We start from the raw sequence: 26,287 nt of genomic DNA, 5'->3' as shown, positions 1-26,287 counted from the left end.
TTTTTGTTAAAGATAACTGTTTCTTTAAAACTAACGTTTCTGATCTGTTATCTGGCCTCACCGGCTTCTCTTCAACCTCAATTTTCTATTTTAAGATCTCTGTTGTTTTAAATCTTTTTCTAAAAGTCTTGTTTATTTAGTCCCATATTCCTCTACTAGCCCTTTAAGTCAGCCTTAAAAGTACTGTATGTGTCAGTTCCAACCAATGGTAAAGGGGCATTCACTTCTTCCTTTCATGAAGACAGTAAAAGCAACAATGATAGTACTTGTGATGACGAGGAGTCAGACAGTAAGTTTATCTCACACTACCCTGTGCCACAGTTTTGGCAGCATTAAGTGAAAACTGCTGCCTGCTATTCTGCACAGCTAGCTTTTTAAATGCTCAATTAGGTAGCATGTGTATATGTTAACTGTGGAGTAGTTTGCTGCCATTGAACTTTATTCAACTCCATGCCCTCACACTGGTCCCCTCAACACTAGGAAGCAAATGTCAGCAAAATATCACCAAAACAATTAGAAACCCATAGCTTAATCCAAAAGCAATAAAGTACAAACTAAAACCAAAGATATAACAATGAGAAAATCAAAAATCAAAATCATGGAGAAATCCTACGTGGTTGGCAAAAATTATGGCTTAATAGAATTACATAAAATTTTATAAAATCATGACTGATTTGGGTTTCTAACACAAAACGCAAAATGATGTTTATCCATTTGAATCTAAAACAATTGTTTCCTAGAGTGATCTAAATATTTTAAGAATCATTTTGATTTTGAGAAAGGATATTTTGATACTAAATATGAATAAACACAAAACAACTTAGTCCAGATGACATTTTTTTTTTACAACAAATGAAAATTTCTTTCTTTTTAGCAAGTATGAAATGGATTACAAAATCAACAATGTTGTATTTGGACTTCAGTTCTCTGACAAGCGTTCTTGACATTTTGAAGGCGTTACTAATTCTCATCATTATTCTGCTTAGCAACAGCCATTTCCATCAATTTAAATGTTGATTTTAATAAAGTATTCTTTTAAATGTTTACACTTTTATCCCTTCCCCAGGCTGCCCCAGTGAATGTTCTTTGTGCAATTAATCCATTATAATTAGGAATATATGGATTACCTCCAGAAGACATGGACTTCTCTATCTTTAGGCAATGTTTTCTTTTATTAAAGGGATGACAAGCACAGAATTATTTCACCCACTTGGAAAGATTCTGCCAGTAAGAAGTGTAAGTCACAAATAACGGGTCAACAATTTACATTCCTTCTTTCTTTTTCTGCTCACGCACTCCAGTGACATTCTAAAGTTAGACAACTAAATCAGAATTAGGCTCTGGGGCTTCGAATCCAAACCAAACTTGACTCCCGGAGCTAATACTTCTTTTCTTTTCTTTCACCAGTTTTATTGTGATATAATGAAAATTCCTTTAATGTGAAAAGGCTGTTATTTGTGATGTAAAAGCTCATGTATACAAAAATTATATATGACCTGTGAGAACAAATAATGCTGATTAAATATGATTATTTAGAACTGTGCTGTCCAACATGGTAACCACTAGCCATATGTGGCTATTTAAACTTAAATTAATGAAAATTAAAAGTTCAGTTTACCAGATTCATGACCCACATTTCAAGCGCTCAACAGCTGCATGTGGCCAGATACAGACACTTCCATCACCACAGAAAGCTGTATCGTACGGTGCTGATTTAGAGTCAAGGATGCCTGTTTGTCATTGTAACCTACAGAGCATATTGTGTGCTTTGCCTATTCCTGACAACCAAGACCTCAACAAAGGAAACAGTAACCAGCACTGTCACTAAGAAGAAAACATAATATTGGCACGGCAGTCACTGGATGAAGGATAAAACAAAGCAAACAAGCCACTTGAAAGAAGAAATGAGAAATTAGATGAGTGACTCGTATACCTGTTAATGGTTCTCAGACGTCGGTACGGTTAATTTGGGTTATGAAATTTTAAGTCACTATTTTAAACCTCAATTCAAGACTTATTTTTGAAATTATATTGAAGATTTCTATTCTTTTGTTGTAATAAACTATTGCTCAATTTACAAGTCAATTCACTTCTTTTAAGAAACTTTCAAACATTCTTTCTAGTTTTAGATATGTTGTTTCAACCAAAATAAGAGAGTAAATTTACCCAGCTAGAATTTATAGAGAATAATTTAATCCATAAAATGTACTAAAATTATTCAGAAGGATTTGGAAAAAAGTAAAAGATGATCACTGAATACTCAGAACAGGAAGAAGGGAAATAGGAAACAGCTTTCTTTACGATCTTCCTTCTACTGAGGACTTAATGGGGTTAATTTAAAATAAAAGCTAGTTATTCCATAGTATTGGGACAAAAAAACAAAACTACAGTGTCCATTTGTAGTCAAAATGTTCTTTGGCTTCTCCAGAAGGCACGTTTTTTTTTTGCTAGTAACATACCACTTACATTTTGTTATCTGCAAAATAACTATTAACACTATTTTCTTAATAAAATAGTTTTAGAAACGTATCAAAAGTTTAGACGTCCATAGAACAACATATTAAAGTGGAGTTATGATTACTGCCCATGTTATCCTCTGTAATATTCAGGGTATAAATAACCAATGATAAAAGAATATTCAATGTTTACTAGAGTCATCCCTTTAACAGTAGCTAGGATCACACATTTGGCTGAAAACACTGTGCTATTATTCATGGTCACACAAATAAGATTAAACCATGCCCCCCCCCCCCGGGAAGGTGCTACTTATATAGAACATTTCCATTTAGAACAGGTTCCAGTGGGGGTCCAGTTCTATTAGAGCCGAGGGGGAAAAAGTGTCTAAAGCTTAAAAATAATTTGCTGTAAGCATGCTCAGTCACATAAGTTATAGCCTTACTTGATGAAAATTCACTTCCACAATCCAACTACAAAAAACTCTTTTTGAATCCTTTAACTTTATAAGAGAAAGAAAACAACAACAACAAAATCTTTTAACTAGGGAACCAGAGAGGAGAGAGAAAACACTTTAAAACCTGGTTTTGAAGTTGATATTGCTTAAAACTCAGTATCCCCTGGCAAAGAGTAAAATTAACTAGTATAATAATAAGAGTATAAAATGCAAACAGTAAAAATTTAGCACTCTAGGTACAACTAAATTTTATGCATGTGTAGGTAAAGGAGAAAAAAATCACAAACATTCAAGTGATTCAAAAACCATGAATGGCAAGACAGATATAAAGCACTTTCAAGGACATACATTTAGACAAATGTGAATTTTTTAACATTTAAAAAAAAATTGTAAGAGTCTTGGCTTTCTAATTACTTCTTTGTGTTAAAAAGACTTCAAGAGACTGAATTACAATCATAAGTTTAAGAGAGAACTTCAGATAATTTACCTCTATTTCTGGAGTAGTGATACAATCATTCAATTAAGTTTAAACATTCTCATGCACAAGGCACAGATATCCGAAGATGTTTTAGACAGCTGTGGTCTGATCTATTCCTAAAGACCACAGAGAAAACAAAATACACACCTCCTGCCTAAGGAGTTATTTCCCATTTATCTCAACGAGTTAAGGAAAATTCTACACATTCTATAGTGAATTATTTTAATGCACTATTTTTCTTTAATATGGGGGTATTAGAACAATAGACTTCCAGTTTGTTTTAGTCTGTTAAAAAACAGGGACAGCATTAAAGGCACTAATACACTTTCAGGATGACTGGGATGGCACAAAAGAGCACAATTTGGTGAGGCAGGAGGTGAGGGTTGTTCATATTGTATCTCAAAAATTGGAAAGTTATGAGCAAAAATACATATAGAAAAAGATGTCACTTAAAAATGATGCGAATCATACAGCTGACTGCTCAGTGGAAGGATTCATATGTAATAAGCTGCTTTCTAGTTGTTACATGCTGCTATGGCTGGCCTCTTGTGATAGCTCAATGGCTAGTAAATGAATTGATAAAAATTTAGACAGAAGACACTGCTCAAGAAAGGTGTTGTTTTCAGCAGGGAGTGTCTATTGTAGGAAAAAAGGAGTAAATTTGGGAAGATCACGAAAATAAAAATGTGTGTTTTGGTACCACAGAAGCAAGCTGTTTAAGCAAACACTTTAAGGAAAAAAGATGAAAGTATGAAACAAATATATACACATTTCAGAAAATTAAAATATATATGTAAACATTCTGAAATACACTGAAATATTCTTCAAGGTAAAAATTATTTTACTTAAGAATTAAGTTACTATATGAAGAAATGAACATTCAAATGATTTTGCAAAAAAAATTTTACAGGAAATATTTTAGTCTAGGCATGAAATCCATTTTATCTAAACATCTTCTCCCTTTCTTACTTTCCATGTCAGTCAAGAACGATGCTAACATCAGCATGCAAAGATTTTTGTTCTAATATAGAAACAAATGCTTATAAGCATCATTTTCTGGGAGGCCAAAGAACAAGAATCTGCACAATTTCTAAGCATTCATTCTGAATTAAAATAATTTCCATCTATGAAAACATTTTAAAGGTCTACTCTATTTTTTGACACATTAACCAACAAACAGTAGCAAACAACAACAAAATTGTTTGCTGTATCTTGAGTTAGAGGATTTGCATATCTTTATTGATACTCTCCATAATCCCAGGCAGTCAAACAAATACAGTTGGGTAGACAAAGTTAAATGATACTCTGGAGTCATTTCGCAACAGTTCCTAAAAGATATAGTTTAAGGATTACTTACTTTCATAGGTGGTTCCTAATCTTTTTGAATCCTTTGCAAATGGTCTGATAGACCCTCTCTCCTGGAAAACTGCACTCAGAAACAGTTTTGAATATATTTTCAGGAGATTCACATAATAAGGGATCATTAGTGAAGAATATATATTTGAAGTGACATATTTGAAAAGGAAAACTTCCTTACAAATGGCATCAGTGTCTTAGTTTTCATAATAAATCTAAAAAGCACTTGACACATGGAAGCTTGTTAGAGTCTGATCATTAACTGTGAGACATGCTTAAACAGTTATTATTACTGTTTCACAATTGAGGAAATTGAGACACAGGTTTAACTGGCTTGCCAGACTATCTAGTTAGTAATTAGAGGTGGTATTAAAATGTAACTGATTGATTCCTTATACAGAACTTTACTGCTGCTAGAAAGAATGGGCTGGTTTTGGGAATTGGATACACAAACCCTTATTTGCCTCATCAATAAAATACCTCTTTTCTTGACACTGCTTTAAGAGAAGATAATTTTTTCAAGTAACTGAAGCATCCAAACCTGTTTACTACATCTAATGAGCATTCTTCTATGTGGTTTTATATGTCTAAGCTTTCTTCTCAGTGTAGACTAAATACAATACAATCTTTCCTTAGTCACATACATTTATTAGTGCGTTATACTGTAATACAGCATTAAGTTATGATACTATGATGTCCTTGAACAAATTAAGATAGTTTGCCCTGCATTTAATGACTCCCTACCATTGTGTTTTTGGCACTGGTGTGTATAGTTATTCCAGCTTCCGTAGAATTAGCAGTGCGTTTCTTCTGCTGTCATTATTTTTATCCTCTACAAGCATCCCTCCCTTTCTACTAATTTTCTTATTCTCACTTACTATGTTGACTGGGAAATCAGAAAATTAAGTTTCTTAGAATTTAGAGTCCCTCTATTCAGTAAAATAAAACAGCTTTAATCCACATATTCTTGCCTGTTCAGTGGTCTTTGTCTTTTTTTTTCAATGATATTTGGGATCAAATTTATATGTATGGTACAAACCCTCATAAACTGTTTATCAAGAAGATTTGGCTTTTCTTTAAATAAAGTGATATTCCCTTTAAAAAAGACTATCTTTGGTTCCCAACACAAAAATATTATAATAGGATCCTATTTCATGCTTATAAAATAGTGACCCAAGTATTACATTTAAAATAATTTTCTCAAACAGAAAAAAGAAGTTGAGAAATTCAGAAAAAAAATACAAAGAATAACAAAATGAATATAAACCTTCCTATTCTGGTTGCTGTTTATAGTCTGTTGAATCAGGCAATATATAAGTTTAAGTTACCCAAAAGAAAACAGGATAATTTTCTATCATATATAACTTGTCTGTACTTTTTATTCCTAAAATACTAGTCATAAGTTATTAAAGATATGTTTTATAATTATAAAAGAAAAATTAAATGCAAACACAAGAGATCATCAATAGAAAATGTCTTAGCCTGAACATAAAACTTTTTTCCTGCCTAAGCAATCACAGAACATTATTGATGAAATCCAATTTTAACCAAAGTACTAGATTAATGGTGAGACATCCTATGAAAACAATCATTTGCTATGTGACTGAGTATCAAAAGAAAAGTTATATGACATATTGCTGCCAAGGTAAGATTAAAATCCATATTACTAGATTAGATGTTAATAAAAATATTTTTCTTTTTGGTATTATGTAAGAAATTAGGAATTCAGATTATTTATTTTTACTATTATTGAGTTTCATAATGGCACAATGAGAGTATCTTTAATGTATTTCTATATCTAATCATTTTCTTCAACTTTAAGGACAGGATACGTATGAGTAGCGTAACAGACTGGCCTGTGAAATAGAAACATCAGCACTATTAAGCTGTTACTATGTGCCAGGCACTGTTGTAAGCATTTTACATCTATTAACTCCTTTAGTCCTCATAAAAACCCTATAGGATGGGTGAAGCTGGGGCGAAGTGAGAGTAGCATCGACATACATACACTACCGAATGTAAAACAGATAGCTAGTGGGAAGCAGCAGCATAGCACAGGGAGATTGGCTCGGTGCTTTGCGACCACCTAGATGGTTGGATAGGGAGGGTGGGAGGGAAGCTCAAGAGGGAGGGGACATGGGGACACGTGTATGCATGTGGCTGATTCGCTTTGTTGTGCAACAGAAACTAACATGGTATCGTGAAGCAATTATACTCCAATAAAGATCTATTAAAAACAAAAAACAAACCCCTATGGGATAGACACTATTATCATCTCCATTTTAAGATGAGGAAGCCAAGGCTTAAGAAGGTAAGCAGCTTTCCCAGAGTCACGACTACAATGAGCCCATATACTAACAAGGATGTATGACTCCACGTCACTGTATTAGGTACCTGCTATTTTAGAATATTTTATTTTAGTACTTTAAAGTACACTTCCTTAGTTCCATCCTTCCACAGGACCAACACCCATTCAGCTTAAAGATAAGACAAAAAGAAATCGTCGGAGAGTTCATTAACACATCCAAATTCATTAGGATAAAATCTACTTATGGTTTATGTATAGCCATGTGAATGCTCAAGCAGTATCCTCTGTTGTGCTGACACATTTCAGGAGTAGAGTATGTAAAGCAGGATAGATAGCCAAGAAAACTTTCTCCTAATTATCAAAGAGAAGTAACAATCTAATAAATTTTACAAAGTATTTGGGAGTCTATATAATTTTTAAATAATGAAAACCAAAATATATCCTCTCCCACTACCACCAATCATCCAAAAAGCCCAAACAAGACCCGAATAAAATGTCATGAAAACCAACTAAATATAAATCCAATACGTTTAAGCAGTTTAGTTTTGCTCTTATTTTTATTCTAAACACACTGAAGCTCAAATAAAAATAGCCCCGACAATGCCTTCCTTTGGCAAAAAATGTTTTTTCACAGCCCATAGATGATTACATTTATTCCACTAAAGTGCGTGGAAATTTTTAGTTCATTATTTGTTTCTTATTAACAGTCGATGATTTGGTTTTAAAAAAAAAAAAAATAAGAACACAAACAAATGAAAAGCTGGAATCTGGAAAAATGAGGGCTCATCTTAGTCAAAGATCAGCACTGAGAAGCAAATAAGACCTCCATATAACTTTTCCTAAAAAACAGAACACCCCACATCCCTATGAAAAGGACGTGGCATTTTAAATACAAAGACATAAGATTTACTATAGCTCTTACACATATTTTAGTATTTACATTTCAACAATATTTAGAACAGCAATATTTTTCTATCATTGCCTATTCACTCTTAAAATTTACTTTAATGACTTTAATAAAAATTAAGCTATAATTTAAAACCCAATGGTTTCTTGCATATTGTGAACATATCTGATGTGATTTGTGTGAGAAATCACTAAAAGCATTTCAGACCTTTTATAAAAAACAGAATGATACCCACATCAAAGACTTGAGGGAATTTAATTACTATACTGTCACCAAATGATTACAACTTCAATTAGTTCTCAATATTCAGGGCTGACAGACTAGTTCCTTCCTTAGGTACTAAAGATCATTTTTCTACATTCCCATTAGAAATTAATCTTTGTTAGAAACTATACCAAAAGAAGAGAATGTTTACCACTTTATGGACTTTTAAAACACTGTGGGTGAAATTAGAATTCTTTGAGAGAAAAAGCTTGTTCCTTGTTTCAGAATGTTTGTGCAAACAAAAAACTCAGCTTAACCTTTCAGAAAAGACTGAACATTACTACACCAACAGACTATAAACTTTAAAACTAAAGATATAAGCTTTATTAAAGGATATGAGGCGGAGGATAAAAAAGCCACATGCTAGCTAGCAACACATGACTTCATTCTTCTGATTCTAGTCAAGAATGAGATTCCATAATAACCAAACAGAGTAAGCAAACTATTCTGGGCAGAAAGAAATACCAAGAAACAACTCTGAAATAAACAAAATGGCAATACACACTGACAATATAAAATCACCTATCAAATTTTGCACAATTCCTCATAAACCTGAAATAAATAAGCTATTACTTTAATCAAAACACCATCACTGTTATCATAGGGAGCACTATATATCCACTAATGGACAATAAATGTCAATATAAACTATAAACGCTGATTAATAAATTTAATGTGAAGTTACATACAGAAAAAAAATAAAATGTTTTTAATGCCTAAAACTTGAGTAAGCAAGAAATAAAACCAAAGAGACAGACAAAAAAAAGAGCCACAAGTTTTCAAAGTACACAGTCAGAGCTAAAGTAATATTTGGACAAATCTTATATAACAGGTTGAGTGACCTAATTCTGAAAGTTCAGTAGCACACATTGTATAAGAGAGAACTAAAAATGGTTTGGCGCCCTAACAAAATTCTACATTTTGTTGTTGCTATGGCTGTACGAAGGAGGAAGGGGACCAATTTTTTGTTACTCCTGGTAAAACATTAACAGGTGGCAAATGGCTTAGAAAAGGTGAATGCCATCAAGAACAAACTGACATACTCAAATAATACAACAAAAAAACATTTTCTTGGTGTCCACACCAAAACCTTTTCTAAGATAACCATCTCCCTCTTCATGGAAAGAAAGTTTATTTTAACAACATAGTGGAAGAGGGGCTATTAACACGAAATACACTCTAAATTGGTACTCCAATCCATAGCACCAAAAATTACCATGACTCCTGGGTAAATCTCTTCCTGCAATTCACTTACCTCCACTGACTGCGTCTTGCTCTTCGCCTTCAGGAAATGCAACCTGGCTTGGCAAGCTATTCCTAGATCGAGTGACTGTCTCTAACTGGGAAGCCCGTCCCAATAAAGATAGCTCATCTAGCACCTCTCCCTCTTTGGCCTCGAGATCTGATTTTGAAGTGGTTAAGGGTTCTGTGCTTTCGGGTGCCATCAGCCTAGTGGAGTCATTCAAACACGCTACTGTGCCGCTGTCCAGGCTCAACACTCGGGCCCGAGTCTTGGCACTATTTGTGCTGGAAGTCCGCCGTGCTGTCCGCTTCTTACCAGTTCCTTCAGGGCCCAGATGGGCTTTGTGTGCGTGCTCAGAGTCGGTGCCCCTCTCCTTAGGGGCGTGTTTGGTCTTCAGGGCGCTGTATCTGCCCTCGGGAGACTGACACGAATGAGAAGTGGTGCTAGAAGAGCTGTCACTGCCGAACTGGTGAGCAGACTGAACGCTTGACGCTCTGCTCAAGTCACTTTGGTCACTGGAGTCCTCATCGTGACAGAATATAGCACTATGTGGCTTGGTAGCAGAAATACCTCGAAAGGACACGTAGTCCCTGTGCCGACTTGAATCAAAACTGCTAGCCCGTTTTTTCCCTGTCCGTCTCCTGCCTGACTTATGAGCAGAGGCTGTCCGGTGGATTAAGCTAGAGGACTTAGGTCGTACATCCCCTTCCTTTTGCTTTCCACCAACATCTTTACCAACTTTTGAATCCACTGAAACAGCTGACTTATCGCTCTCCTCCTCTTTGTTTTCAGCAGTTTTCCCAAGTGGTGTGTCCCCCTGTGAAGTAAATTCATTTGCATGGGGGTTTTTATTGGCTTCCTCAGATGCCGAGGTGCTGAGACCTTTCCGATTGTGCATATCATCAGCGCTATTAGAATCCTTGGCTTCTTGAACCCCACTATTCGTACTCACTTCCAAGGCAGTTTTCTCACTGCTAGTCCTTTTGTCACTGGCACAGCTACTCTTGTCCTCCGGCTCAGCGCAGCACTCTTTCTTCTGAGCGCTGTTCTTTCCCACTTGGGGAGACCCCTCGTGCTCTGACAAGATGCTCTCTATGTGCGTGGAGCTGGTCTGCTCGCTTTTGTAGCTGCTGGCGGTGCTGTGAGTGTCCCGGTCCGTACCACTGCAGTAGCTCTCTGTCGAGCCACTACTGCGCGTGCTCAGACTCCGCAAGCTGTCCATGCTTTTGTCTGCTTTCAAGGGTTTGCTCTTCCCACTTTTGGTAGGTGGCTGAGAATTACTGTTTTTCAGCTCACCAACAAGCTGAAATTGCCCAGATAAACAAGAATTTTCCACCAAGGATTCTTTGGATCCAGAATGAGGCTTGGAAGATTCTAACTCGCTAACAGGATCTAACCCACGTCTTTGCTGATACAGAGGGAAGTCATTCAGTGAAGTGTCTGGAAAAGCCACAGCAGAGCTAGAAGTCCGTGGTACACCGCGCGGCCGGTGATCTTTCCTGTAAGAGTGTGAATGTAAGGGGACAAGAGATGCTACTTCAGTGTCACAGGCACTGGACAGAGACTGCTCGATGTGGTGGTGGTGGCTGTGACTTGGCAGGCTCACTTTGTCACTGAAGTCTCTCGGTAAGTCCTGTCCACATGAGGATAAGGACGGCTGAATGGAGATGAAGGAATCATTGGAGACCAGACGGAAGAGCTTCCGATCAGTTGCCAAATCTGTTTCAAACATATATTTGGAAATGTTAACACAAATCTACGATCTGTTTTTCTACTGTTTAACAATGGAAAGAATTCACAGTGCACCATAAAAGTATAAACAATTTCTCAAGTAGCTTACTGAATAACAGTTGGCCAGTCATTCCAAAGGGCTGGTTTTATTTCACAGCTGTACAAAGAAAGCATTCTACTAACGGAATGAACTCAACTTCCAAATCTTCAACTGGCTTCAGAAAAAGTTCTATAGATTATTAACAATAAAATAAGAAGCAACGAAGGATTATACTTAAAATGAACCTGGATTTCTGTGCGAGTTCTGTCCCTAACCTACTAACTGGGTAACCTTGGGTTACCCTTCTAAGCCTCTGTTTCCTCATCTGTAAAATGTGATATCAATCTCACTTAGTACCATGGAATAACTGAGTTAATAACATAACGTTGCTTAGCACAATGTATGGTAGCTATCATTATTTTACCTTGCAAAATTAAAAATCTTTAAAAAATGGCTTCCCTGGTGGCGCAGTGGTTGAGATCTGCCTGCTAATGCAGGGGACACGGGTTCGAGCCCTCGTCTGGGAAGATCCCACATGCCGCGGAGCGACTAGGCCCGTGAGCCACAATTACTGAGCCTGTGCGTCTGGAGCCTGTGCTCCGCAACAAGAGAGGCCGCGATAGTGAGAGGCCCGCGCACCGCGATGAAGAGTGGCCCCTGCTTGCCACAACTGGAGAAAGCCCTCGCACAGAAACGAAGACCCAACGCAATGAAAAATAAATAAATTAATTAATTTTAAAAAAAAATCTTTAAAAAAAACTAATATAATTGCTTTACAAATCCACAAAAACCTAGAGTAATCAGAAACAAAAAAAAAAAATCAAAAGGCTGACCAATGCACAGACAAGATATGATATAATGATATAAGATATGTTACTGTTCACAGTGGTTGAAAAAAATTAAAACAATAATTACACAGCAAAATACTACATTTTATTTTTCACCACAGATGCAACAATTACAAAATGCTTCATGAAAAAAATACATATCCCTGGGCTTCCCTGGTGGCACAGTGGTTGAGAATCTGCCTGCCAATGCAGGGGACATGGGTTCCAGCCCTGGTCTGGGAAGATCCCACATGCCGCGGAGCAACTGGGCCCGTGAGCCACAATTACTGAGCCTGCGCATCTGGAGCCTGTGCTCCGCAACAAGAGAGGCCACGACAGTGAGAGGCCCGCGCACCGCGATGAAGAGCGGCCCCCGCTTGCCGCACCTAGAGAAAGCCCTCGCACAGAAACGAAGACCCACCACAGCCATAAAATAAATTAATTAATTTTAAAAAAAAATACATATCCCCTCCTATATCCGTAAGACTATTCCTTTAATTCTCCATTTAGGGCAGTGATTAGTGACTTGAGTTATCATATATACTATATATATAAATATAGATATAGATATAAATATAAATAAACCCATCTACCCACCTACCTACATAGTAATTTATCTTGAAATATAGCTTGAAAACCGAACTGCACAATAGCTGATTTTTTATATACCTTTTGACAGATAAGGATGGTTGAATCTGCTGTTAGTTCAATAAAATGAAATATTACTGTCTTATTTGTCATAACTAGATAGGAAAATACAATAACAGATTCTATAATAAGTTAGACTCTTCCCAGTAGTTACCTTAAATAACAAAAGCATACATTTTCCCCTAAGATTAATATAAAATAAAAACGAACTACTAGAAATATTTATGTACTTTAAAAAATCTAAATGTAGATTAGATCTAAGTAATTAATAACTTAGAGGTACCCTCTAGAATGTACCATACAAATTGTGATCTATAAATGACGTATTGGCTTTATCTTATGCTTTAAATTCTTCAAGATAAGTGAAACCAATGTTCTTTTCATTTGTCCAAAACTGTGCCACTGTACTTGGGTTCTTGTATTCTCTAAAAACCCAAATTTAAAAATTAGTACTGTATTTACTTTTCTGTAGTATTAATTTATAATGTTATTTCTAAAAACTCTCTATATCCCTAAGAAGCAATTATGGGATGGTGTAATAGTCACATTTCAAGGATATGAATTTCATAAAACAAAAACTTAACTAAGTAAGTAGTTGAAAATCATCAATTCTAAAATACAAAAGACTTTTTAAAAAATACTAATGATCAAAACCAACTCCTTTCCAAGACATTAATAAAGCAGAAATTTAAGTTTTTCATTTTAAAAGACGCAGCCAAACTTGCTTTTTAATACATGTGTTTTTTTCAGTGTTGCTAAATAAATATACCATAATATGTTTGACTTTGTCAGGAAGAACTTTAGGTGGTTTTAGGAAACTTCCAAGTAAACATGTCTTCTTAGACATTTTTCTTACTGGTAGCAATACCGTCAAAGACAGGCTCAAACTAACCCAGAGAGATACTATTTTTCATCTAATGAAACTTTTTTCCAGTGATAGCTACCAGTAGTGTTCAGGATTAAGAAAAGCATCTCACATACTGCTCCTGGTGGTGCAAACTGGTGCAACCAACCTTCTGCAAAGCAATTTAGCGATGTTGCCAAAAGCCTTCAAAAATATACTTACCCTTTGATCAGTAATCTATTTCTAGAAATTTTTACTAAAGGATAAAAATCAGATATGTGAATAAGGTTTTAGAAAAGGGTTGTTCGTCTCAGGTTGTTATAAAACTCCTTAAAACACAAAACTATAAAAATGTCCAATAAAATTAGGTTGAATAAATTACATTGTCTAGTAATAACACCATGCAGGCACTACAAATGTTTTCAAAGATTATGTAATATGAGAAAATACTTAAAGTGAAAAAGATGGCACTATATAAAAAATATGACTCCAGTCTGTAAGAGTTAAAGAGAGTACTAAGGGTATATGTACATATGTTTGTAGGAATGTTAAAAGTAATATACCAAATTTAGCCATAAAAAGGAATAAAGTCCTGACACATGCTATAGCATGCAGAGTGAAAGAAGTCAGACACAAAAAGCCGCATATTACATAATTCCCTTTATATGAAATGTCCAAAACAGGCAAATGCATAGCGACAGAAAGTAGATTAGTGGTTGCCAGGGGCTGGTTGAAAGAGGAAATGAGGAGTATAATGGTTATGGGTTTCTTTTGGGAGTGATGAAAATGTTCTGGAATTGGATAGTGGTCATGGGTACCCAAATCTGTGAATATACTAAAAACCACTGAATTGTATATTTAAAAGAGTGAATTTTATGATATGTGAACTATATCACAATAAAAAATAAGGAAAAAAGCGATACACGAAAAAATATTAACAACAGTTATCTCAGTGGCAGAAGTGTAAATTATCTTCTTCCTCATATTTAACTGTATTTTCTAGAATTAACATACTACTTTTATAAACAAAAATCATATCTTCCTCCTCTCTTCTAGATCATCCCCATCAATTATAAAAAACAAGCCGTTATTTCTCTTACATTCTTACAAAATCCAAATCTCCTCCTTTGTCCTCACTTCCCCTGCAAGCTATCACCTTGTATCTCTGATCTCCTTTACAAAACTTCACCAAAAAGTAGTCTATATTCACTGTTTTCAATTCATCTCCTCTGACACGTATTCTAGTCCCACCCCATTAAGAAGCTTATTAAGGTCACCAACAACCTCTACGCTAAGTCCAATGGTCAAGTCTCAGTCTCATATGACTTGGCCTATCAGCAACATTTGACAAAGCTGATCCCTGTACTCTCCTTGAAATGTGGGGATACACACCTCTACCTCACCAGTTGTTCCAATTCAGTCTCCTGGATTTATTAGACTGCAGTGGCTCAGAGCTCAACAGCTGGAACTCTTCATTCTTCTATCTATACCTTCTCTTTTGCAGGTCTCATCCAATTTTCTGGCCCCATAATAACTGAAGTTCAGAAATACGTGTAACTAGTTCCTCCATCTTCTACCCAGCCCCGGTACTATACAGGGACGGACTAGAGTTCTGATCCTGGGTAGGGAAGACATGAGTGAGGCTGGGGAGGGAAACTGTAGATAACCCCTTTTTAGAAAACGTAGAGGAAACATCCCCATAACCTCAGTTTTCTCCCAATCATCCTGAATCATGCTGAGAAAATGAGTGCCAACTAGTCAACTAACTGCTGAACTAACGACTAATTAAAGGTCACTGTCCTGTAAATCCAAGCCAGCCAGAGAGCCAGAAGAGCCCCCGCTGATATCTAAGCCAGAATGAATGACAGCCACTAGGTGGTGCCTAACCGTAGCCAAGATCTACAGGGATTTGGCTCGGGGAGCCAGGCTGCCTCAGCTCCAGTCCAGCTAACCGTGGAGGCTCCCCTGTTAGTTCATGAACTTCACGTTAACCCAGCCCCACATCTGACATAACTGAATTTTTATTTTTGATATTTATACACTGAAAGCTCCTAAATTTAAAACCTCAACCCAGATTTCTTACCCGAAATCCAGACCTATCTAATTATCTACCAGTTACTGCTGCTTAGAAGTCTCACAGCAACGCATACTTGATATGCCCAAACTGAACTCCCTCTCTTGTCCTCCACCATGCTCTCCCCACTCCTAAATCTGCTCCTTCTCAGTCTTCCCCCTTCCAGTTAATGGAGACTCCATCCTCCCCATTATTTAACCCCAAAATCTTAGAGTCATCTATGACTACTACTTCTCTCACATGGTATTTCCAAATCCATCCACATATCTCTCATTAACATCTGCGACACACAGTCAGACCACTTCTCACTACCCTGATCTGTGCCCTGATTATTGCAATTATCTGCTAACTGAGCTCCCCGCAACAGCCTTTGCCCCTTTTAATATATTCTCAACACAGGAGCCAGAACAACTGTTAAAACGTAACACAGATGATGACACTTCTCTGCTCAAAACCCTACATAGCAGTTCATCATCTCCCTGGAAATTAAAAGCAAAATCTTTAAAATGGCTTACAAGACTGTAATTTGGCCTCTCACTTACTCTGTACCAGCCCCACTATTTCTCAAACCTGACAGGCATGTTCCTGCTTTAGGACTTTTGCCTGTGCTGCTGCCTCTGCACGGAGGCCTCCTTCCTCCCAAATATCCCAAGAGCTCGCTCCTTCACCTCCTTCAGGTCTTTGCGCTTAGCGAGGTTTTCCCTCAACCATTCTATTTAAACTTAACGATGGCCAGAGCCCCCAGCATGCCCTATCCTCTGTCTCTATTACTACATCTATATTTGATTTATAATAGTATGTTTCCGTACTAGTAGTATGGAAGCCACAAGGATAGAAATTTTTGTCTGTTCATCCATTATTTCTAGTACTTAGACTGGTACCAGGCACATATGAGTACTCAATAATAATTGTTAAATGTGAAATATGTGTGAAAATGTTACATGATAAAAGCAAGTTATAAAACTATATAAAAGTAGTATAGCATAGTGATTAAAAGCAGGATTTAGAACTCGATTTGAACTACAGAACTGCCACTTTGCAGATGGGTGACTTTGGGCAAGTTTCTTATAACTTTGCTCTAAGCTATGCTACGCTCATCTATAAAGTGAAAATAATAACCGTATTAACTTCAAATGCTTGTCGTGAAGATTAACTGGGTGAATGGATATAAAGTGCTTAGAAAAAGACCTAAACCAGGGTTTGATAAACTAAGGCCTGTAGAGCCAAAGAGGCCCTCTGCCTGTTTGTAAGTAAAGTTTTAGTGTTAACACAGACATTCCCACCCATTTATATGTCGTTTACGGCCTCTTTCACTGTACAGTGGCAGAGCTGAGTGGCTGCAAGCGAGACCACGTGGCCAACAAAGCTTTACAGAGGAAGTGTGCTGACCCCCCACAGGGCAACAGTGTGCACTCAGTGACTGTCAAACACCATTATCTATGTCAATATGTATCTGCCAGGGTAGATTTATAGGAATATAATTCCCAACCTGCTTGCACAAGGTACTTTCCAGAGGAAAATAAAGAGACCTATGACCCGTAATGGTAGTGGCACCAGCCCCTCTAAGATCACTATCCAGTTTCTGAGTCACTAATGATTACGTATTATAGAAAGGAATACTGTAATTCTCAAAGAGATTAATTCGCCTTTCCCTTTTATAAGAAAATAGCTTCCATACCATATAGTATGTTTAAAAGTATTTTTAAGGGGAGAGGGGTAGGTTGTGAGGGGTGGTCCACAGAAGCAAACAAACAGTGACGAGGTACTGTAATTCCAAAAAAGCAGCTACGGTGATAAACCTAGAATGCTAAGTACCAGGAACAAAATATACTTGCAAGAATTAAACCTGGGTAAAACACAAAATTAATGGGAAAATGTCACAATTCAGTGATCTATTTGTAACTTCATAGATAAGTTTCATAATTCAGTACAGGAAATTTATCACCTTGCCTGCCTACCAAACATCACCCATAAGCTAATAAAAACAACAGGCTGGAAACAGGGAGACAAGTTTCTTTTTTTTTTTTTTTTTTTAAACACTATTTTATTTATTTTATTTATTTATGGCTGTGTTGGGTCTTCGTTTCTGTGCGAGGGCCCTCTCCAGTTGCGGCAAGTGGGGGTCACTCTTCATCGCGGTGCGCGGGCCTTTCACTATTGCGGCCCCTCCCGTTGCGGGGCACAGGCTCCAGACGCGCAGGCTCAGCAATTGTGGCTCACGGGCTCAGTCGCTCCGCAGCATGCGGGATCCTTCCAGACCAGGGCTCGAACCCGTGTCCCCCGCATTGGCAGGCAGACTCCCAACCACTGCGCCACCAGGGAAGCCCGGGAGACAGGTTTCTAATCCAATTTTGGCTCACTGATTATATAACCTGGGATAATCTCCACTTGAAATGGGTATGACATATCCATCCTTTCATGTTTGAAAATTAAAAACCAAACTTGAAAATGTGGCAGTTCTTAAAGCAAAAAAGGAACTCTATAAAATCCAAAATACTCATTTATAATGGAGTTGAATAAGGAGAAAAAAAAAATACCACTTAAAACCAAAATTTCTATTAAAAATTAAAAATCTGCTACAGGAAAGCACCAAGCTGGAAGCAGACAGTTTCTCAGTAAGTCCAACAGCAAGTTATTTCTCTGTGAAAACACACTGTTGTTTCTGCAGTTGGGCAACATATGCAGCAGTTGGCATTTAGACGTCATACTGAATGGAAAGGAACAGTTTTACATACTAGGTTATCACTAAGCTAAGCAAGATGCTCTGACCAATTAAAGGAATAGCAGATTCTTATCTCCCATCTCACATTCATTCTGGGGCATATGCTCATAAAGTTTCCCTGTTTACTTGGCAGAACATGTGTAGCTGAATTCCAGAAAGCTGTAAGTACTTATAACACTGTGTTACTGTTATGCTAGCAAACCATTCTAAAAATACCATATTAAATTATTATAAGTTTCTGCCAAAATATGAGCAGCACATTCCACAAACTCACCCTGGTCACCATAATACATAAGGTCATCATCAAGTAAAATGTTCTTACCTTGTTCTTCACTTCCTTCCTTACAAAGACTAGAGCTCTGGCCCAGACTTAAACTGATATCATCAGAAGTCTTGGCGGTGTCTGTATCTCCTACAAAGTGAAGAGAGACCCATGAAGACATTATACGAAAAGTAAAGGCCGTACAGTGTGGCATAACAAGGAAGGACATGAGGGAGTACAGTAGATATTTATTAACTAAAGCAGTTTTTGTATCAAGGGTTACAATGATGGGAGATGCATTAAACTAACAGGAAGTATCGTGGACTGTCAGATCACATAATTATTCTCACAGTGCTACAAACCAAATACGGAAAGCCTCATAATATTAGCTAATACAACTATTTCTTTCAAAAGAAGTTTTAAAAAGGAAATGCAAATCATGTAATAACAAGTTGAAACAACATAAAATCCCCTCCCAGGGAAAATTAGAGAGTTATAAAATTATAGGGCAAAAATAATAATGAATTTATCTGAAATAGGTGTATTGAATAAAAGGGATATATAAGATGTACAGGAAAAAAACTTTTTTTTAGTGTCTTATTCGTGCCCAATTTAAAGGTTTCACATTAAATTAGTTTTCTATGAACCTCATCAAAACCCATGAAAGTATTTTCCCTCAAGGCAAAGAAGTTTCTTAAAGATCAAAATTTACAATTCATACAATGTAATGAAAATGGTCAAATACTTTTAGGAAATTTGGATGATGAAAGGAGAGCACAATTTAAATCAATTAATCTTTAATAAAAGATACATAATTTTGGGCTTCCCTGGTGATGCAGTGGTTAAGAATCTGCTTGCCAATGCAGGGGACACGGGTTCGAGCCCTGGTCCGGGAAGATCCCACATGCCGCGGAGCAACTAAACCCGTGCACCACAACTACTGAGCCTGCGCTCTAGAGCCCATGAGCCATAACTACTGAAGCCCACACGCCTAGAGCCTGTGCTCCGCAACAAGAGAAGCCACCGCAATGAGAAGCCCGCGCACCGCAACGAAGAGCAGCCCCCGCTCGCCGCAACTAGAGAAAGCCTGCGCGCAGCAATGAAGACCCAATGCAGCCAAAAATAAATAAATTAAATAAATAAAATTTTTTAAAAGTTTACCATAAAAAAAGATACATAATTTTATCCACAAAATAATTTCAAGAATGATTTTTCATTACATGTAAATATATGATACAGTTATCTTTACTACAAACAAAAAAGAAATGGAAAGTCAGAGGTAACTTTTGGGTTAGATCACACCTACCTTTAATAGTTGTTGCTGTTCCAAGACGAGAGGAACCAGATCCAATCTGAAAACATGACATGAAGTAAACGAAATGCTAGCTACGCCATCAGCACAGACTAGCAAGATTATCAAATGAAATTATATTATCAAAACATGTTATCAGTCACTTTCACCAAAAGGCCATGATATCTCAGAGCCGCACTCCCTGTCTGCTGTAGCGCATGCTGAGCATCTAGTACAGATTTGCTGAGACACTGAATCCCTCTGCGCACTCAGGACGGATGGAGCCCCCAGGGCAAGAGCCTCCAACCTCAAACAGTCCGTGCCAAACGGTCACTGTCATTTTTATATTGCATCATGACATGTTCAAGTTATAAACAAAAGCAAAACTAGGTGTTAAGTCTACCTGAAATAAATTTAGACTTATCAGGGCATAGAAAGGGAAAGTTTGGAGGACATAACATACAAAGAGCAACCTAAATCTTACTTTCAAATTGTTAGTAAATCAATATGTTCTTTCCTGAGTTTCAGACAGAAAGTACTTCTTTGTAGGCTGCTATAACATATTTTTAAAGAATAAAAAAAAAACTAAGGCATCTAAGAAAAAGGAATTTTTAGCACAAACTCTATAAACAGCATACGGATATCTGCGGAGCTTTTAGGGCTTATATTCAAGATGGTATAAGACGTCCCTAAAATTTCATAACCATCATATATTATACTATCATAAAAATCATAGAAACAAATACCACAAATTCCATGAACACATTAAGGAAACCAAATATAACATGACAGTTACTAAATCAACAAGTCTGAGTAACTCTTTTTATAACCTGTTTTCAAGGGATTCAAGAAGAAAATAGTCAAGCAAATTTAGCACCTTATACTAAAATCAAGAACATTCATATAATACTCATATTTTGCCAAATCTTTTCTTTCATTGATTCAACTGAACAGAAGTATACAATGAGAAATTTGGTCAAAATATAGGTTAATACTGACTTTGAAGGGGCATGAGGGACTTTCTTGGTCTGGACGGCAATTAAATGGGTGTACACATATGTAAAAATCCACTGAGCCGTACACTTAATAAGTGTATACTACGCTGTATAAAAGTTATATGTCAGTGAAAAAGTAAGTAAAAATAAGCATACACATACAGGTTAAAACTACTAATAAATTCTTATGTAGCCAATTAAAAAAATGAGCTTTGCAATATTTTTTGAACTGTTTATTAAGTTTGATTCTCCTGATTTGTCCTAATTTCTGCTTTCAATTAGCCATAAAAGGCACTGCAACTAGACAGAAAGAAAAAGGCCAAAAAGCATTTTACTGCAAAAGAGTTTCATTCTTATCACACCTGCTAAACAAGTTATAAAACTAACATGTTATTTTTCTACTAGAATAATAAACATGTAACTTCCTAGACAGAAGTTTAAAAACAAGTAAGCAAACAAAAAACACCATTTCATGCCACCCTTCTAAGAATTTAAACTTAAAAAAAAAATGTTTTTTGAATATGCGTACGGTAGTCATTTGCTCACAACCTCAAAGTGTTCTCTTTTTCTCTCCTTAACAAGCTTCCCATTTTGTTCAAATGTTGGGCATATATCTTTTGATTTATGAGAAGAGGGCCCAGACTCTGATCTAGGTGTGTGCTCTAGTTCTGCTCAGTGAATATATGGGAGAGTCTGCTGGAGGGCTTTGAGGAAAGACCTTTTCATGTCTGAGAAGATGATGACCAAGGACAACTCTGCCCCACACTGTCACCTGCTTCTTAACTTTTCAACAGGATCATAATTGAAGCTGCTGTGCTCATCCTGCAACTCTAAGGAAAAGCCAAAAGAACTAGGGAAATTCCAACCCAGAGCCCTAATATTATTGAGCTGCTGAACAAATGCTATTAAACCAGCTCCAAACTTAGGTGACAAACATAAACTATTTCTTTAAGTCACCTAATTAGTTGAGTTCTATTATTTGGTGACAAAAGCAATCTTAACAGATACAATGGGTGGTTATGTTTTATTCTTCATGCTTTTCTGTATTATTTAAAGTTTATCCCCCCTCCAAATATAATGGAGTTGTGACTGTTCACACATGAAACAACAAGGGATTGAAAATGTAAACCACAGTGCGTACAAATAAGAGAATGCAATACAGTCCCCAAAATGTCACTGCAGAAAAACACTTAATAATATTAACATTCATGATATAGTCAGTAAAGAGAATCAAGTTCCAAAGAACAAGCACACTAAAATCTCTCTGTTTAAAAAGTTTTTTTGATTATGACATTACAGATGATTTTTATTTTCTTCTTGTTATTTGCTAACTTTCTAAAAATAAACACATTCAGAAAAGGAAAAAATTAAGAAAAAAATGATATCTTCATACACTTAGAGGTAAAGTTTTTACTTAACAGGTTTGCACAAACTAAGATGGTCCAGTGTTTCTTCTCTTTGATAAGTGCCAAAGGAAAGTCCAGGAAGGATTATGGATGCCAGAGAAGAAAACTTACTTCCAACTAAAGAGCAATCAGGCAAGGCCACCTCCTCCATGAAGCCTTGCCCCTCTCTCTAGCTGGAAACAATTACTTTCTCCTCTGAAATCTATAGCCCCTTTTCTGTACCATTCCTATGGCAACTATTACTTTGTATCTTGTACTTACATTTACTTGGTAACATATATCATATTTATAACTTCAGTTACTTATAGACATCTACTAGGAAACTGCAAACCCTTTGAGGGTAAGACCCACTCCACATCCCGGACAAACAAAATGCTTTAAATACCATCAGGCACTAAAATGTTTAAAGGAAGATAAGTGATAAAAGGGAAGAGAGGGACGGGGCGGGGGTGGCAATGGAGAGTAGAAGATGGAAAGGAGAAGGGTAGCAGTGGCAGGAAGGAAAGAATGATCACAATGACTATGATAGAGCTACTGTGTTCAAGGAGTTCACTATCTAGTACAGAAGACATTTATATACAACTATGATAATGTGCAATAAGATCTATATAATAAAACATGTGCGAGAAACATAGTATGTCTATATTGGTAATATCTCTACCGATATACAAAAAGCCCAACTTTACTTCCGCACTTCAGCTTCCCTAAAGGATAACAATAATTATGTCAATAATTTCTTTTGGTATAAAACAGTATAAAACTAAAACACCAAAATCTAAGTAGCACAATAGCTTCTGTTATCTGCCCTTTTTTATTCAAGAGTTAATATTTTAAGGAAAACCAAATTAGATGTGCTGTGCATTTAGGTGCAGACATGCAATAATTACATTCAAGATGGGACTCCCTCCCTCAAAAAAGTAGGGTAAGTTCTAATGGACATGATGCCAAGGGTAGAGTTACCAAAGGTGGCTGGCCATTGCTGTGTCCTTTTGTCTGTCCTAACAAAAAAAAAAAAAAAAGAAAAAGAAAAAGAGAAAAAAAAGAAAAAAAGTGTGGCTCTTCAAAACTTTGTTGCAAAAGTGTAGGCTTATTCCTCAGGGTAATCTGATGTTGCTAATATTTGTCAGTAAGAAGAAAGGCCAGGTTTAATTAAGAATATAAAATGTGCAGCCATATTTAAGGACTAAGTCATTTCATTCTATAAAAAGAGACTGAGAAAAGCACAAGGGATAACCTATATGTCTCCAATACAGACAGACACCATGAAGGTAAATAAGCACACACTAGGAGCTAAAGTTCCTAAGGGCACTCACCACAACTGTCTCGATCAAAACTACCCCTGGGCAATGAGCATGTGGTATGTGCTCAGCAACAAAGTACTTAATTAATGTGAAAATTCTGTTTAAAATAATAGTAATAAAAGATAATCAGTAAACAATCAAAATACTATTAATCAGCAAGAGAAACCCAAACACTGACTGACTGTTACAGACAAGAGAATACCTGAGACCACCATCAGGAGGAGGGAAAAAAGCAAAATAAAACAGCACAGGTTCCCACCTGGTTGCTTGGATCGAGGCCAGCATAAGAATTTCTTGAACTGCAACCAACTGGGGGTGTGGCCTCTCGAATGAACTCCGACATTTCAATGCCCCCACCAGGATCACTGTGGGGAAAAAATGAGAAAAGGAGAACAACTGTCATTATTCTGACACCAATGGTTTTCTTTCTGTTTGTTTTTTAAATTATTATCCTTTTTTCTGTACAACTAACAGGTTCAGATATTTAATACAGCAAACTGAAAAAAAATCATTCTTCTTTTATAAGTCTGATAATTTGAACTATTTTATAACCATGTCACTACTCCAAAACATTTAAAACTCTCTCCCAAACTGTCTATATCCAATCCAATATTAGAAACTGGCCTTGATCACAATTGTACCATACTAAATATAGCACATATTTTATGATATGTGCCCAAAAACCACTCTAGCAAAGAAATTATCTGCCTTTTGTTTCCTAACAGCAAGGAGAAATTGGTCAGAAAGTAATCAGATCTTACACTCCCTGATCTCTCCAAGAGCACAGTCTGATTGAGCTGCATGATACAATGACGAACATGCATGAGAGCAATTATCCTGGTCAAGCTATCTGTATCTGTATTTCTTAAATTAACAGAATTTAACTAGGATACTAACTTGTTTCACAGAGCTGGGAACCTAAGATTTTAGACGTGCATGTGTAGAGTTAGAAGGCACAAGTTTAAAAAGTGAAATGATGCTATGTAGTAAAAACAGGCATTAGAAAGACAAAAGAGAAAAGTACTAGGTTCAAAGAACTAAGGAAGTCCACATATAGAACTTAAAGATAACGGGATCCCAAAATAAGGAAAAAAGATCACACCAAATTTCAAAAACTTAGACAATTAAAAAAAATTTTAAGTTGATATGCTGTATTTTCATTTTTATTCAGTTCAAGAAATTTTCTTTTTAGTGGGGGAGCCACTCGGCATACGGGATCTTAGTTCCATGACCAGGGATCGAACCCGCACTCCCTGCGGTGGAAGCGGGGAGTCTTAACCACTGGACCGCCAGGGAAGTCCCCTAGACAATTTTATAATAAGGTTCCTCAAGAACACAACTTTTAGAACAATTCAGGCCTAAAAGTTATCATAATCCTATTTTGCCCAAAGATTTTTACTCATTCTACCTGGTATACAAAGTCAGTCAATAAATTTTTTAGCTATTATTATCAAGGATAAAAGCTCTAGCATATATGCTCAACATTATTGTGGACATAAGCTATCTCACCATCTAGCATCTAATTCAACCTCCTGGTTAACAACCACAAAAAAAGCAACTCCAAATTATTCTGGTGAATCACCTCATCCCAATCTCTCATATGGCTGTGGGTAATGCTGACCCCACTCTCAAGTTCAGGGGTAAGCTCTACTGGCCAAAGTCAATCAGCCTATCCCAATCTCTTGGTCACAGCAACTAGTAGTTCTAGAACAAGCACATGACCCAACTCAGGCCAGAAGTGTTCTACTGTTGAGAGAAGAAACTTCTCTCTATCTGCTTGTCTTAATGCTGAGAAGATGAGTCCTGGAGCTGCTGTAGCCATTTTACAACCATAAGGGGAGAGCCTGTCTAAGAAGCCAACTAAAAGAAAAGCACAGCCTGGTAAAGGGAACCAGAGTCATGAAGCTACTTGAAATTCTGCACATTGCCACATCTGAAGACATCCCTTCAACATAGACTTTTTGGTAATGTGAGCCATAAATTACCTTAAGCCTGTTTGGGTGGTGATTACAATAGCTGCAATCAAAAGATATAGGCAAAATACAATTTGCTTACAAGTTCACCTTCCATTTATGTACTTATCACTATAGCTGTTTGAATTCTAGTGTGTTTTTTAAATTAATGGTCTCATAACTACCATGTCCCTGTTTGCTCATTGGGTCTCTAACTTTAGGCCATTGGCTACAGTTAGCTAACGGAAATTATCTTTCTAACTTGTTACCCATTTACAAAAATAAAACATAATGGAACTCAGTTACAAACATGATGGCCAAGTCCGCATACAAATGTCCATGTGTGAGAAAAGTGGAGTATTACCAAGTTTGCTGGCCATTTGGTGTTAAGTTACATGGCTATCTAGGCCGGAATGAGAAATATTTTTCTAATTTGGCAAAATCTCAAGTGTGTATATAAAGGCAGCTATCACCCACTGAACTAGTGATGAGTAATAACCAGCAATACTGTTAACTCCATTGGAATGCATTCTCTAATTAAGATTGCAAAGAAATCAGAAGATGGAGAGCAAAGTGAAGACCAAGGAATAAAATGTTCTACGCCACAGAAAGGATAAAGAACCCTCATCTTCCCTAGTTTATATGCATCAGCTTTAATGATATGTAATTCACATACCTTACAATTCATCCACTGAAACTGTGCAATTCAATGATTTTTAGTATATTC

At 36.6% G+C, this 26,287-nt stretch overlaps 1 protein-coding gene across 5 annotated transcripts in view; it reads right to left on the bottom strand.

The window, feature by feature from the left end:
* Positions 1-26,287, bottom strand: part of PCNX1 (pecanex 1) — a 170,656-nt gene that overhangs the window by 93,674 nt on the left and 50,695 nt on the right. For all 5 annotated transcript variants that reach the window (XM_007184383.3, XM_057542777.1, XM_007184386.3 and 2 more), the window contains 4 exons: positions 23,868-23,973; positions 19,922-19,967; positions 18,676-18,765; positions 9,480-11,186 (listed from right to left, as the gene is read on the bottom strand). In XM_007184383.3, coding sequence (XP_007184445.1) covers positions 9,480-11,186; positions 18,676-18,765; positions 19,922-19,967; positions 23,868-23,973 — 1,949 coding nt within the window. The remainder of the gene's footprint in view (positions 1-9,479; positions 11,187-18,675; positions 18,766-19,921; positions 19,968-23,867; positions 23,974-26,287) is intronic.

This window comes from Balaenoptera acutorostrata, chromosome 3 (assembly GCF_949987535.1).
Source record: "Balaenoptera acutorostrata chromosome 3, mBalAcu1.1, whole genome shotgun sequence".
NCBI lineage: Eukaryota > Metazoa > Chordata > Mammalia > Artiodactyla > Balaenopteridae > Balaenoptera > Balaenoptera acutorostrata.
The sequence above is the reverse complement of the archived record's forward strand: the minus strand, read 5'-3'. Positions and strand labels throughout refer to the sequence as shown.